The 14,798-nt window shown below is 45.5% G+C and overlaps 1 protein-coding gene across 2 annotated transcripts in view; it reads right to left on the bottom strand.

Annotated features, from left to right (window-relative positions):
• Window positions 1-14,798, bottom strand: part of LOC136871783 (venom dipeptidyl peptidase 4) — a 281,475-nt gene that overhangs the window by 43,906 nt on the left and 222,771 nt on the right. For both annotated transcript variants that reach the window (XM_067145363.2, XM_067145364.2), the window contains exons 12-13: window positions 10,150-10,344; window positions 1,909-2,069 (exon numbers count right to left, since the gene is read on the bottom strand). In XM_067145363.2, coding sequence (XP_067001464.2) covers window positions 1,909-2,069; window positions 10,150-10,344 — 356 coding nt within the window. The remainder of the gene's footprint in view (window positions 1-1,908; window positions 2,070-10,149; window positions 10,345-14,798) is intronic.

Below are 14,798 nucleotides of genomic sequence, written 5' to 3'. Positions count from 1 at the left end.
ACAGTACAAATCACCCGCGATGCCACGCTGATGCGTTAGACAGCCTGTTCACCAATTGGCAGCATTTGACGGAGGAAGCATTGTAGAACTGCATGAGGCTAGTTGGTCGCATCGTGCAATTGCCAAGCATGTGGGCCATTCAGATGTCACAGTGGCCTGAGGTTGGACTCAGTGGGTACATGAGGGCAACCAGTCACGTCGTGCAGGTTCGGGTGGACCAAGAAACATCACCTCGAGGGAGGACCGTTATATGGTGCGCCAAGAATTGCGGGATTCCATAACTGTGAGTTTCCCCACAATGTTTCGATGACTCGCATCCTCCGGATTGGGGTCCTACCGCCCCATGCGTCGGTTGCTATTGATACCAGAACACCAACGCCTGTGTTTGGAGTGGTGCCTCTCCCGGGAGGCATGGACAGAGGACGACTGGCGTCGCATAACCTCCATAACCTCCGATGACCATCGTGTGCGGATTTGTCGGCGTCGAGGGCAGAGGGCAGTTTCTGCCCATATTGTGGAAAAACACACCGTAGGCGTAATCCCTGACATCATGGTGTCGGGAGCCATAGGATATAGGTTCAGCTCACCTCTTATAGTGCCTCGACAGACTTTGACTGCACAGCAATACGTCACAGACATTCTGAGTCCGCACGTCCTACCCCTGTCCTGGGACAGTGTTCCAAAAAGAGAATCCACGTCCACACACAACACGTGTGTCTATGGACTGCCTACAGCATGGTGAAGTCTTACCTTGGCTAGGAAGTTTCCCGGACCTCTCCATCATTGAACATTGGAAGGGGACTCCGTCCCAGTGCCAACCTGCGGGCTCTGCAGGGACAGCTGCAACAACTGTGGACCAGGAGAGCATCCAAAGTCTGTTTGACACAATTGGGAACCGCATAAGGGCATGCATTGTGGCCGGGGGTGGGGGAGGGGTGCGACACCCTACTGACCCGGCTCCAATATTCCACCTGGAAGTGCTAACGGCATTGTTTCTTTCATACCATATTGTAATCAGGTCAATAAAGGCAAATGATCTTTCAGCATACGTAGTTTCACTTTCAACCACTCCTTCTGGGTGATTTTCTTTGTCAGGCAGTGTAGCAATAATCTGGAACCCATTTTGTCGACTATTATTTTCTCTGGCAGTCATGATATCTCACTTCGAGGGAAAACATCAGACAGCGGAGTTTTTCATAATTTTTTGGAATTCCGCCTGGATGTATTAAAAGAACACCTCTCAAATTCTGAAAAAAAAAAAAATGCCAAGAACAGTTCTCATCGAATTCAAAATGAAATGATAGCGTTTTGTGAACAGGACTTGCTTTCTCTGATATTGATGACATTTTTAGAGCCGTGCAGCTTTCTCTAAGAATATATCTAGTGGTGATTTGAAAGTAATAAATCAGTCGCAACGCCAGTTTAGAATTGTTTACGAACTCTGGTCTCGATGTGGTCACTGACGCGATGGTTGTGCTATGATGGCTGGACGTGAAGGAGGAGGTATCACTGTCACGGCAATAAACAACCTCAGTGAATAATACGGCAGGTACCATCAAGGAAATATTTTTTCTTGAAGTCTACTTTGAAGGAAGCAGATCTGCACCAAACTTCTATGGTCAAAAACACTGCACTAAAGACAAAATATCCACATATTTTTGCTATAAACTAACCAACGGTTTCAGAACGGCGAAATGCTGCATTTAATGAAACGAGTAACAAATTGTAACGGGAAAAACTGCGGGTTGGTAATGGAACGGAAGAAATTTGAGTTCTTCTCTATGGCTGTAAAGTGTTACTGTAAAACCCGTGAAGTATATGTCTAGTGCAGAAGGAATCTCGACTCAATGTTCACCATTGTTCAATAAAATTTTGCATATTTATATGAATAAGTAAAACCATGTCTACCGTAATAGATCCAGGACGTTACGGGGGCTACTGATATTCCACACTTGAAGACACCTTCCTTGTCCCTTGCGAGTGTCATCGCCGTTGCATAACCACCGTAGCTCCATCCCCAGATGCCAGTGCGACTGGAGTCAATGAATGGGTACATTTCCTGTAGCTTCCTGTAATGAAAACGAACAAGGTTTTAGAACGTCTTTGCGTACTTAAAAAATAGTCAGACTTCGATAAAAATACTTCAGAATATTAAAGACATGGTTGTGAATAACGGATACAAGATGGCGTAACAGGAAAACAGAAGTATGATTTTAGTGTCCTCCTCCACAGGTCATTCGACCGGGTGGGAAATGGAATGAACGAAGCCCCCATCTACTGGCGAGGACAGGAATGGTACCGGCTGCCGAAGCCTGTCGCAGTCCTCTGGAGCGGTGATTAATTACTGACACATGAAATGAAGTGATACTGGAGAGTTCTGCTGGATTGAAAGACGACAGGGAAAACCGCAGTATCCGGAGAAAACCTGTCCCGCCTCCGCTTTGTCCAGCACAAATCTCACATCGAATAACTGCAAACACGCTGTGGATTTTCACTTTTTCAGTGTCCTCATTACTCCATCATGCAAAGAAGTCGACAGTTCTACCATACTACTGTCAAGTTTCTGAAGAACGAGGAACTCTGCTACAAAGACAGAATTATTCTGTATTGTTTAAATGTACTTCTTATTTCTGAAAATGATCGAAAAGGAAGGATACCATCAGTAATAATTAAAATGAAGGTGGTGTATATAAATTACAGTGAGGTGACTCTAACTCCGTTTACGTCGGTCAGACAGGACGAAACAACATATTAGATCAAGGACATTACAAAAGCCCACGGAGTCACAGTTCTCCAAACAACTTTAACAAACAATCAGTCCTTCAATCCGGATCATCATCTCAAAACAAGGGCTCCATATTAAATTCTGTAGAAATACAAAAGTGTGCCAGAAATAACCAAGAGACATGTACAAACTTTCTCTCATAAATACAGTTCCACCCCTCAACTTACTTCCGGTACCCGACTCTCTTTTATCTGTAACGTTTAACGTTCAGAAGTTCCTTGTTTCATGTTTGATACTTATATCCACCTCAGTTTGTAAGAATCTGCATGTATAAGGCGTGATCAAAAAGTTTCCGTTTGAGGGCGTTGCTGCTCCGGACATGCAACGTAGCGCGACTCCGATGCGGGTATATAAGCACGGATATGTAGGCAAAGGGATTAGTGTGGAAGTCGTGTCGTGCCGAGGTGCCTGCGTTAAACGCAGCCACGTTAACTGTGGTGACGTTATTACCAAATGCGTCCAAACAGGACCAACGTGTTCTTGGCTGCTGAAGGACAAACACCGGTGGACACCCATCGGAGAATGAAGACTGTGTGGGTCAGCATGTCTGTCGAAAACTACCGTTGTGGAATGGTGCACCAAGTTCCGTGCGGATCGCGTTTCGACACAAGCCGCCGGTCGATCTGGGAGGTTAGCCTCATCCATTACGGACTACAATAAGCGGGCGGTGGATGAGGCGATTAGGGCGGACCGGCGCATAATCTTCGGTCCTCTCAAAAAGACCTTGAAGGGTCGACGCTTCCTGTCGGATGGTGATGTGCAGGAGGCGGTTATGGACTTCTTCACACAGCAGGACATGGTGTTTTACCGCATGGGGATCTTCAACCTGGTTTGCCGGTGGGATGAGTACCTCAATGCTCACAGCGATTTTGTCTGATTGGCATCCCGATTGAGGATTGTAGGTCGTCGAACAGATACTTTTTGATCGCACATTATACGTAACAAAACTTAGCATGGTATTTTTGTTGTATTTATAGGCTGAACATGAGTCCAAACAAGAGGTTGTGATACAGTAACGAGAAGGTTGAGCTAATATAATTAGTGGAGATTTCAACACTCGTATGGAACAGGCGTAACCAAAGTACTATGCTGAAGTGTACGAATCACTGTGAAACGAGCAGTATATATCCCTGTAGTAATGGACCTGTTACTTAATTTCACACTTAATTATTTTAGTATACTGTGCAGTGGATTAGAATGAATGCAATGACATGCAATTTTAATTATAGTCTACCTCTTTAAATACGTGTGCCCCGGAGGGCCTGACTCCACGCCAGCGGGTCTTCCTTCTAGAAGACCTGCGCGCTCCCCTCGTAAGAGGAAACCCCACCCCAAAACAACGTCGAAGAAATTGAAGGCATGCTTCACCTCGTCTAGTGACGGGGAGATGCACGTGGAGCATGAATCTCCATCTTCGGATGGGGATGTGAGTGTAGGTTACGTTAGGTGGCATTACGCTGCTCCTAACCTAAACCACAATAGTCCACACTTACATTATGGCACTGTTACAATGGAATTGTAACGGTTATGATAGGCATCTTGCCGAGTTGCGCCAGCTCATTAGCGAGTATTCGGCGAGTATAGTCTGTATTCAGGAAACAAATTTCCGACCTGGTCATCATACGGTACTGAGAAATTTTCGACTATACTCGACAGAACGACATTATGCTCACCGGGCCTGCGGTGGCGTTGGCATTTTTGTCCGTTCTGATACCTACAGCGAGGAGGTTCCAATACGAACCCCGCTGGAGGCAGTAGCTGTTCGCGTACCACTGCGTGTCATAACTACAGTGTGTAATGTTTATTTTCCACCAGGTGAGGCTCTTAACATCAATGATGTCACTGATCTTTTAGATCAGCTTACACATCCCTTCCTCTTGTTGGCAGACTTCAACGCCCATCACCCCATCTGGGGCTCAGAGTCGCTGGAAACATTAGTAACAGAGCTGGATTTATGTATTTTGAACACAGGGGAACCAACACACTTCAGTGTACGTTACGGCACATATTCTCGCATAGACGTAAGTCTATGCAGCCGAACGTTGGTTCCGCTGTTTCGGTGGAACACACACGACGATCTTTGTGACAGTGACCATTTTCCCATAATTCTTACTTTGCTGAACCACAAATCCGTCGAGGCTCCCCCTCGATGGATTTTTAAACATGCTGATTGGCCAAAGTACACATCACTAGCTGTCTTTAACGACAAAATCAGGCGGACCGTCGGCGAGGAAATAACTTACATCACCCAGGTTATTCTTGCTGCTGCTGAGGAGTCCATTCCGTTCTACTCGGGGACTCCTCGCCGAAAGCTCGTTCCTTGGTGGAACGAAGACATAGCAGCAGCTATCAAAGAACGCCGTCGCGCTCACAAACATTACCGTAGACAGCCCACTGCGGCCAATTTGGTAACATTTAAGAAACTCCACGCTAAGGCGCGAGTTCTTATTCGCCAAAGTAAGAAGGCTTCATGGGAGAGATGTGTGTCGTCTATGACGTCACATACTCCATCATCTCAAGTGTGGACTAAGCTTCGACGTATTTCGGGTATCCAAGGATCATCTTCTGTACCGGGAATTTCCATTGCAGGCAATATCGTCACTGAACCCCTCCTGATTGCTGACCATCTCGCTAGTCATTTCGCGGATGTATCTGGCTCCGGGAATTACCATCCTGATTTCCTCGCTCTGAAGCGGGAGGCGGAACATTCTCACCTTAGTTTTGCCTCTCAAGCTTCAGAGGACTACAACGTGGCCTTTACGGAGTGGGAACTCCTCAGCGCCCTGGCGCTTTGCAAGGACACGTCTCCTGGACCGGACAACATCCATAACCAGATGTTGAAACACCTTAGTGATGATCGTTTACTATATCTCCTTCGTGTGTTCAACCGAATCTGGATGGAGGGTGATTTTCCGTCTCAGTGGCGAGAGGGCATAGTCATTCCTGTCCTCAAGCCTGACAAAGATCTTAAGTATGCAGGAAGTTACAGACCGATTTGCCTTACAAACTGCCTGTGTAAGCTGTTTGAGAAGATGGTAAATCGCCGACTCGTGTGGCGTCTGGAGAAACAAGGACTCTTGTCCGAGTACCAATGTGGATTTCGAGCCGCTCGATCCACTGACCACTTGGTACGCCTGGAGAGCTCTATCCAGGATGTGTTTCTCCGCAAACAGCACTTGGTAGCTGTTTTCTTTGACTTAGAGAAGGCTTATGACACCACATGGCGATATGGCATCCTTTCAGCCCTGCATCAATGGAGATTCCGAGGTAACTTGCCGACGTTTATTTCTTGTCTCTCCGTCTATTCCGTGTCCGAGTAGGGAGGACATATTCGCAATACCACGTACAAGAAAATGGAGTCCCACAGGGATCGGTCCTTAGTGTCACTCTGTTCGCGATTGCCATCAACGGTATTGTTGCTGCTGCTGGTCCAGCAGTTATACCGTCGCTATATGTGGACGATTTTGCTCTGCACTATAGCTCGCGTAATATGGCAGTCGCAAGCGACAATTACAACAAGCTATTAGGAGGGTGGAGCAGTGGACCTTAGAACATGGCTTTCGGTTTTCTGCCGCAAAGACCTCTGTTGTCCACTTTTGTCGTCAACGTACTCTTCACCCCCATCCTGAGCTTTATTTAGACAACGTCGTTCTTTCAGTTGTTGACACTTACCGATTTCTTGGGCTCCTTTTTGACAGTAAATTATCGTGGCAGCCACACGTGCGGCAGTTAAAAGTGCAATGCACTAGGAAGCTTAATATCCTTAAGTTTCTTAGCAGCACTTCTTGGGGGGCTGACCGCACGGTGCTCCTGCGATTCTATCGGGCACACATTTTATCCCGGTTAGACTACGGCAGTGCAGCATATGGCTCCGCAAGACCAAGCGTTCTTGCGAAGCTGAACAGTATCCACCACAGCGGGTTTAGGTTGGCGACGGGAGCTTTTCGAACAAGCCCCATCGCTAGACTGCTCGCTGAGTCTGGTGTGCCGCCTTTATACCTGAGGCGCCAGCAACTTCTACTTACGTATGCTGCAAATTTGCGACAGATGCCACTTCATCCAAGCTATCCTTGCGTGTTCAACAATGGCAACCGTTTGCTGTACGCTGCTCGTCCTCGAGCGACGCGGCCGGTTGGGATACGCTTGGATAGCAGTTATGAATTGTTTGACGTACCTTCGTTTCCTTGCCTTGTCAGACAACCAAGTGGGGTACCTGCGTGGGTCGTACGACGACCTGAAATAATCCTGGATCTGCACACTGGCCCAAAGGAAAACACGGACCCTTCGATTTATTGGAGGCTCTTTCGGTCCGTTGTGGGCCGCTATCCAGGTTCAGTCGTCGTCTACACGGATGGTTCAAGGACAGATACGAAGGTGGGCTGTGCGTTCGTTGTTGACAATGATAGGTTCCTTTTTGCTCTTCCGGCAACCTGTAGTGTGTACACAGCAGAGCTCTATGCTGTCTGTGAGGCTCTGCGGTACGCACTGTACAATGAGCGCCGCCACTGACTCCTTGAGTTCGCTCCAGTCTATAGATACCTGTTTCCCTCGGCACCCTCCGGTGCAGCGGATCCAGGACCTGCTGGCCGGGTGTTGGGATGCTAGCACCAGAATCACGTTTCTGTGTCTCCCAAGCCACATGGGCATAGAGGGAAACGAGTTAGTAGATCAGGCTGCCAAGGAGGCAGTTACACTGCCCCCGTTGCCTTTCAAGGTTCCAGTAAGTGATATTCGCTCCCAGCTGCGACATCTTGTTATGTCCCATTGGGAGATGGAGTGGCAGGCCATTCCACTTCCCAATAAGCTGAGAGCGATAAAAGGAACAACGAAGGTATGGAGGACTTCCCTTCGGGCTTCGCGGAGGGAAGCCGTGGTATTATGTCGTCTTCGGATCGACCCCTGGTATCTTGACCCACTCGCATCTTTTGAAAGGAGAACCCCCTCCGGTGTGTACCTGCGGCGACCATCTTACCGTGGTGCACATCCTTACGGAGTGTGTGGACCTGGTCGACCTGCGCCGTAGTCTTAACCTTCCGCGTACTATCTCCCTAATCTTGCGTGATGACGAGCAGTCAGCAGACCTCGTCGTCCGCTTTATGAGGGATAGTGGACTGTTTTATCGTGTGTGATGCTGTCCTTTGTCCTAGTGTGTTTTGTGTCACTTGCGCTTTTATCCCATTGACTTCATTTTAGTTTGTGTTGCGGATTTTAATGTGTTAGTTTAACGTCTCACGTAAATTATGTACTACCAGGCAATGCCTTATTCTTTAGTTTTCCTGTATATTCTCTTATTTTATTAGAAAATAAGGCATTGCTTATTAGATCCACTGATTGTTTTAATCTCACCCTCATTTTTCTCCATCATCATTTTTTTAAAACTCTAGTCAGTGGATATGTTTTTAAAATTTTAATATCATCTCTCATGTCGTTTATCTCGTTCCATTAGGGGCCGATGACCTGAGATATTAAGCCCCTTTAACCAACAAGCATCATATATCATCATCATCAAATACGTGTGCAAAACAACATAATTCAGACCATATGCCTGGAAGACAGTGTCACGGAAAAGTATGTATTCTATAGCACTGGACTTAAGTTGAAAGTCACCTGATTGATATCCCGATTGAGGATTGTGCGGCCGTCGAACGGAGATTTTTTGATCGCCCATTATATGTAACAAAACGTAGCATGGTATTGTTTGTGTATTTATAGGCTGAAAATGACTTTCAATAAAGTTTGAGTAGCTGAAATAGAATAATTCGTAGTAAAATCTACATCTAAAACCCATTAATATTCAACTTTCTTCAAATTTTGCCTTGGTACCATAGTTTGAAATGCTCCTTAGTTTGCTATCCTTTATCCTTGCACTGAACATTTAAATTTAGTACATAACCAATCTATTGAAATAACCAGGGCTGTAGTCGAGGGTATACGCGGGTATACATCGTATGTCGTTTGGTTGACTTCACTCATTAGAGTATGCGTTATGATTTCTTGCGTATACCATCTTCTTTGGTTTCGTTTCTTTTCAATTTCGCCATTCTGTCAGTGAGTTTTAACTCTCCAGATAAGCTCGTGAACGCCGAAGGTTCAACTTGATGAATAACATCATCATCCATCACTTATTTAAGGTCACCGCTGTTTGTTGCGTACGTCTCCAACCTTAAGTTCATAAGTTACAGTCAAATGCCTCACCAATTGACCGATTTAAGCCTGAGAAATATATGAAGACGTACTTCAACATACACCAATTCGAGAGTTTGTTCTACGTACCTGATTTATACCAAATTAATGGAAGTTTGTCGTAAGTAGCTGTAACCCACTAATTTCAAAAGTCAAGGTTTCGGGACTTTTCACGCTCTGCCTTAGAGTATACCCTCTGAAAATTTTGGGACCACAGCGCTGCACATAACACGAGCATAATGAGTAAACAATCCCTAATATGTCAACTAGAAATAATATTTCTATATTGTACCTTTAATCCTCTCCCCAGTATCTTTCTTCACCATTTGCAGTATCAAGAATGTTGGCCGGCAATCACTAGATTGCGTGCCAAAAGCCTGGATTCATTGACAGAGTTTCCCGCAGTGTTCATATGGAATGAGGACGTTGTTCATGGTGATTCGTCCGTCGGATGGTAACGTTAAGCCTTCAATAGGAGTAGACTATGTGTCGGCACCGAGTTTCACTCTTCCCCTTCCTACTATCTTTTCATGTCACTAATTCATTTTATCAGGTTGACGTCCGGAAGGATATCCGGCTGCAAAATCTCATCTCATTTCATACCCGACTACGTAAAGAAACGGGATAAGTGTTGAACAATTTTTTCAATACTTTCATATCGATCTGTCTCTCTACGTCACACTCATCCATCCAACCTAATTTACTAATGGCGGTCATCAACAGTCCAATAATAAAAAAAACTCCAGGTGAATGTTAATATAACGTGTAACTAAGTTTCCAAAGTCAGCATACCTCAAACAAAGCAGTTGACCCATTCCCAGAAAACTGTCACGGTCGCCCCTGTTAAATTTGGATTGATGTACTGTACATAGAATTCGAAGCCCTTGCGGGTGGCGGCGCTAGAATAACACCCACGGTATCTCCTGACTGTCGTAGGAGGGGACTAAAAGAAGCGCTAGGGGCTGGAGACCATGGGGCTCTTACCTGAGTCCTAGCATTCCTCACTTTGATCTATCCTATTCGACCTCCCTTGGTCAACTCTTGTTCTTTTCCGACCCCGAGGGTATTACGTATACAGGTCTCGTGAGTCTTTCACTTTCACGCCCTTCCTGGCTCTTATCTGTCTTTGGCCGATACCTTCATTTTTCGAAGTGTCGCAGCCCTCACTAATGTAAACTTACCTTGTCACGAATATCTGATCGTCCACCTCGTGCATGCCCAAGTTCTCGTACACATCGAACATCATCTCGTCTCCTTTATAGGCAGAACCTCGGCCGTCGATCAAGGCATATATGTAGCTGCGATTTGTCACGACGTAGGCACCAAAGCCTAGCGTGAAGCCGTCGGTGATCTGCTGCGATCCTGGACCAGCATACCTGAAACAATAAATAAATGCATCTTCTCACTGTATCTCCTCTAATGTACTAACAGGATACACATGTTCGTGTTATCATGTGACCGACTCACCTACATTGTCGTACTGTTTGACCCTGTCTGTTGTAAGATGTGACTAAAAGGGGCGACCAAAGGATGATTGTATTAGAACCATGAAACTACTTGTGATTAGTACCACCACGCGGGGAACACCATGGGACGTATTCACTTGCGCGTAGTACCAATATGTTAGGTACAAAATAGGTTTGTGATTAGTAGCAACAGAGTGCGTTGCCGGCTTTCACATTACCTGTGATTAGTACCGCTTTAGGAGCGGCACCATGGGTGAGCGACTCCATGGTTCTGACTTGTCTATGATTAGTACCCACTATATGAGGAACACCACGGGATAGTGCGAGTCCCTGTGGTTAGTACACGTATGTGTTGAACACGACAGGTTTGCGTTGCCTGTAAATGGCGCCGCAATGTGCGAAACACCACAGGTCTGCCTTACATGTGCGAATTTCATTACTTGTGAGTAGTACCATATTGTGTGAAATACCGCGCGTCTACGCTACTTTTGATTAGTACCGCAACATGACTAATACCATGGTTCTACTTTCCTAACGATAACTACCGTTATGAGTTACCGATGACTCGGATTTTGGACTCCTTTAGACTACAAGCATCATCGATTCGGTATTGTGCTATAAAAGCAGTCCCTTGGTCAGTAATACTATTGTTTCACATCAGTTTCTATGAATGCGAGACATTGCGGGTCGGTTCTACTGATTGTTTTAAATTATTATCCATCCATTCATTCTTCGTCCTCACGTTTTGAATTCTGACCAGTGGAGGATTTTGGACTTTTAATTTGTTATTGCATTTCGTCTCATTTCGTACCCCACGAACCTGCTACGCAGGCGTAGCAGGGGGAGAGGTGATATTCCCACGTGGTGCTTCCCAGGTGGCGGATAGGGGGTTCCTAACCGGCTTGCCGGCGGACTTGAGGGAAATAAAATACCTCTCGCGGACCAAACACACTACCCCCTGCGGGTGGGGGACGCACATGTAGAATACACCCGCAGTATCCCTTGCATGTCGTGAGAGGCGTCGAAAAGGGGCGACCAAGGGATGTTTGTATGAGAACCATGACACTACTTTTGATTAGTACCATCGCGCGGGGAAAACTATGGGCCGCCTTTACTTGCGAATAGTACCACTATGTTAGTTATACAATAGGTTTCTGCTTAGTAGTAGCAGGGAGAGTGTCACTGTGGGTTTCCAGTACCCGTGAGTGAATACCGGCGCCCGTGATTAGTACACCTATGTGAGGAACCTCATCGGTTTGCGTTGGCTATGAGTGGCGCCATTGTGTGAGAACACCATAGGTCTACGTTACCTGTGCGGCGTACAATACTCGTAAGTAGTACCATCATGTGTGGAACACCGTGAGTCTTCGCTACTTTTGATCAGAACCCTAACATGGCAAATACCATGGTTCTACTTTACTAGCGATAAGTACCATTCTGAGGGGCCTTTGACGTGGATTTTGGGCCCCTTCAGATATCAAGCATCTTCGATTCAGGATTGTGCTTGGTCCCTTGGTCAGTAATACTATTATTTATGACCTTTTTTTATTCGGATCCACTGTTTTTTGTTTGCTTGTTTTTTGTTTATATTTGTTGGGCCACGAACCTGCTACGCAGGCGTAGCAGGGGGAGAGGTGATACTCCCACGTGGCGCGTCCCAGGTGGCGGGTTGGGGGGTCCTAACCGGCTTGCCGGCGGACTTGAGGGAAATAAAATACCTCTCGCGGATCAAACACACCCCCCTGTGGGTGGGGGAGGCAGACGAATAATACACCCACGGTATCCCCTGCCTATCGTGAGAGGCGACTAAAAGGGGCGACCAAGGGCTGATTGTATTAGAACTATGAAACTACTTTTTATTAGTACCACCAAGCGCGGAACACCATGGGTCGCTTTTACTTGCGAGTAGTACCACTCTGTTAGGTACTGAATAGTTTTGTGATTCGTAGCACTCAAGCGGGGTTCAATGTGGGTTTCCAGTACCCGTGAGTCGTACCCATGTGAGCAACACCACGGGTCTGGGCGTTGCCTGTGAGTTGTACCACTATATGAGCGACACCGTGGGTCTGCGTTGCCAGTGATTAGTACCCACTATGTGAGGAACACTACGGGAATGCCGGCGCCCGTGAATAGTACACCTAGGTGAGGTACCTCATCGGTTTGCGTTGGCTATGAGTGGCGCCATTGTGTGAGAAACACCATAGGTCTGCGTTACCTTTACGACGTACAATACTTGTGAGTAGTACCTTAATGTTTGGAACACCGTGAGTTTACGCTACCTTTGATTAGTACCGCAGCTTGAGAAATATCATGGTTCTCCTTTACTACCAATAAGTGCCATTAGCATCATTGTGCTTTATAAGTGGTCCCTTGGTCACGTATACTATTATTTACGATCTTTTTTGAGTCTGATCCACTGATTTTTTTTGTTTGTTTGTTTTTTGTTGTTGTTTGGTTTATGTCCATCCATTCGTTCCTCATTACATTTTTATTTTATTTTGATCAGTGGATGAATTTGAACTTTTTGTTATTTCATTTCGTACCATTAGGGGCCGATGACCTCGCTGTTAGGCCCCTTTAAACAATAAGCATAATCATCATCATCATCATCATCATATTTTTTGGGGGATTCATGTCCATCCATTCATTCTTCGTGATATTTTGTAATTTTGGTCAGTAGATTTTCTGAACTTTTTGTTGTCATTTCATTTCGTACCATTAGGGGCCGATGACCTCGATGTTAGGCCCTTTAAGCAACCAGCATCATCATCATCAGAGTCTAACGTCAAATTGTTTGAGCGACTGAGTGACAACAGTTTAAAAATGGCCTTCTAATTAATATACAATCAATATCTTTCTAAACTGGATAGTGCAACCGTGAAACTAACCATCGAAAGTGCTTCTCCTAATTGCACTTCTCATATAAATTCGTCACAGACTTCTCCCGGATTCAAATTTTCAGCATAAACCTTATGCACATTCAAAAAGACCATATGATTGAGCCATTTCTGTGCCGTTGTTGGTTTTAGTCTTTTCAAAGCAGGATTTCTGCTGTAACATTTGAACCTGGCATTGTCAGAGTCAGACATATGAATTTCATGAATTTCACGAATGACTTTAGTTTTCAGAACTGGCACTACACCCCCGAAGGTCTATAATGCAGCATCTGCACACAACACAGAGCTTCATCACTATCAAACACACTTTTCAAACATTTCTTATGTTAATAATGTTATTGGCTTTATGTCCCACTAACTACTTTTACGGTTTTCGGAGACGCCGAGGTGCCGGAATTTAGTCTCTCAGGAGTTCTTTTATGTGTCAGTAAATCTACGGACACGAGGCTGTCGTATTTTATCACCTTCAAATACCACCGGACTGAGCCAGGATCGAACCTGCCAAGTTGGCGTCAGAAGGTCAGCGCCTTAACCGTCTGAGCTGTCATATTCCATGTGTTAAGTGTTATCTTTCCTTCGCTTGGCAGTCTGTGCTCTGTAAATCCCAGCTTTCTCTCAGAATACTTCGAAGTTACCACGAATGTTTTACAACGTATGATGCTTTGTCAAAATGAACATTTTGGAGTTCTGTACTGGGATTCGCCGTCAACGAAGAGATCCATGGTTTGGCAGAGAATGGAGCAACTCTAAAGGCCGATATGATTCCGAACAAAGGCAACAATGTAGAGTATAATTTCAACCGTCCGCTTCGAATCTGGAGCCAGTAAACCCGACGACATTTTTCGTTTGAAGAAGGGAACAGTTCCATTCTTCAAACCACCATACAAGCTAAGCAAAATTCGAAGTCATAAGCGTGCAGAGGCACAATATCGAGAACATTCGTCGAGTAACATTGCTCTTTCTGCCATAAAAACGTCAACAACCATTTTAAGAAACTGTCTTTCGTGATTTTCTTTTTAAAATGCAATAGATTGCTTATTTTGTACATTTCTATTAGGCATACACATTTTAAGAAATCAGCGATTCATTTTTTAATTCAATTATTGTTTATTTTTAATGTTTCCATCGCGCATTTTAAAAAGACGTCTGATAGGGGGGTCCTAAACGGCTTGCCGGCGGACTTATGGGAAATAAAATACCTCTCGCGGACCAAACACACTACCCCCTGCGGGTGGGGGACGCACATATAGAATACACCCGCGGTATCCCCTGCTTGTCGTAAGAGGCGACTAAAAGGGGCGACCAAGGGCTGACTGAATTAGAACCATGAAACTAATTTTGAATCGTACCATCACGCGGGGTACACCATAGGTTGCCTGTACTTGCGAGTAGTACCACTAAATTTGGTACGAAATAGGTTTGTGATTAGTAGCAGTAAAAGCCTGGCCTGGTGGATTCCAGTACCCG

This window comes from Anabrus simplex, chromosome 4 (genome assembly GCF_040414725.1).
Source record: "Anabrus simplex isolate iqAnaSimp1 chromosome 4, ASM4041472v1, whole genome shotgun sequence".
Classification (NCBI taxonomy): Eukaryota; Metazoa; Arthropoda; class Insecta; order Orthoptera; family Tettigoniidae; genus Anabrus; species Anabrus simplex.
This window is presented reverse-complemented; position numbering and strand designations above follow the sequence as displayed.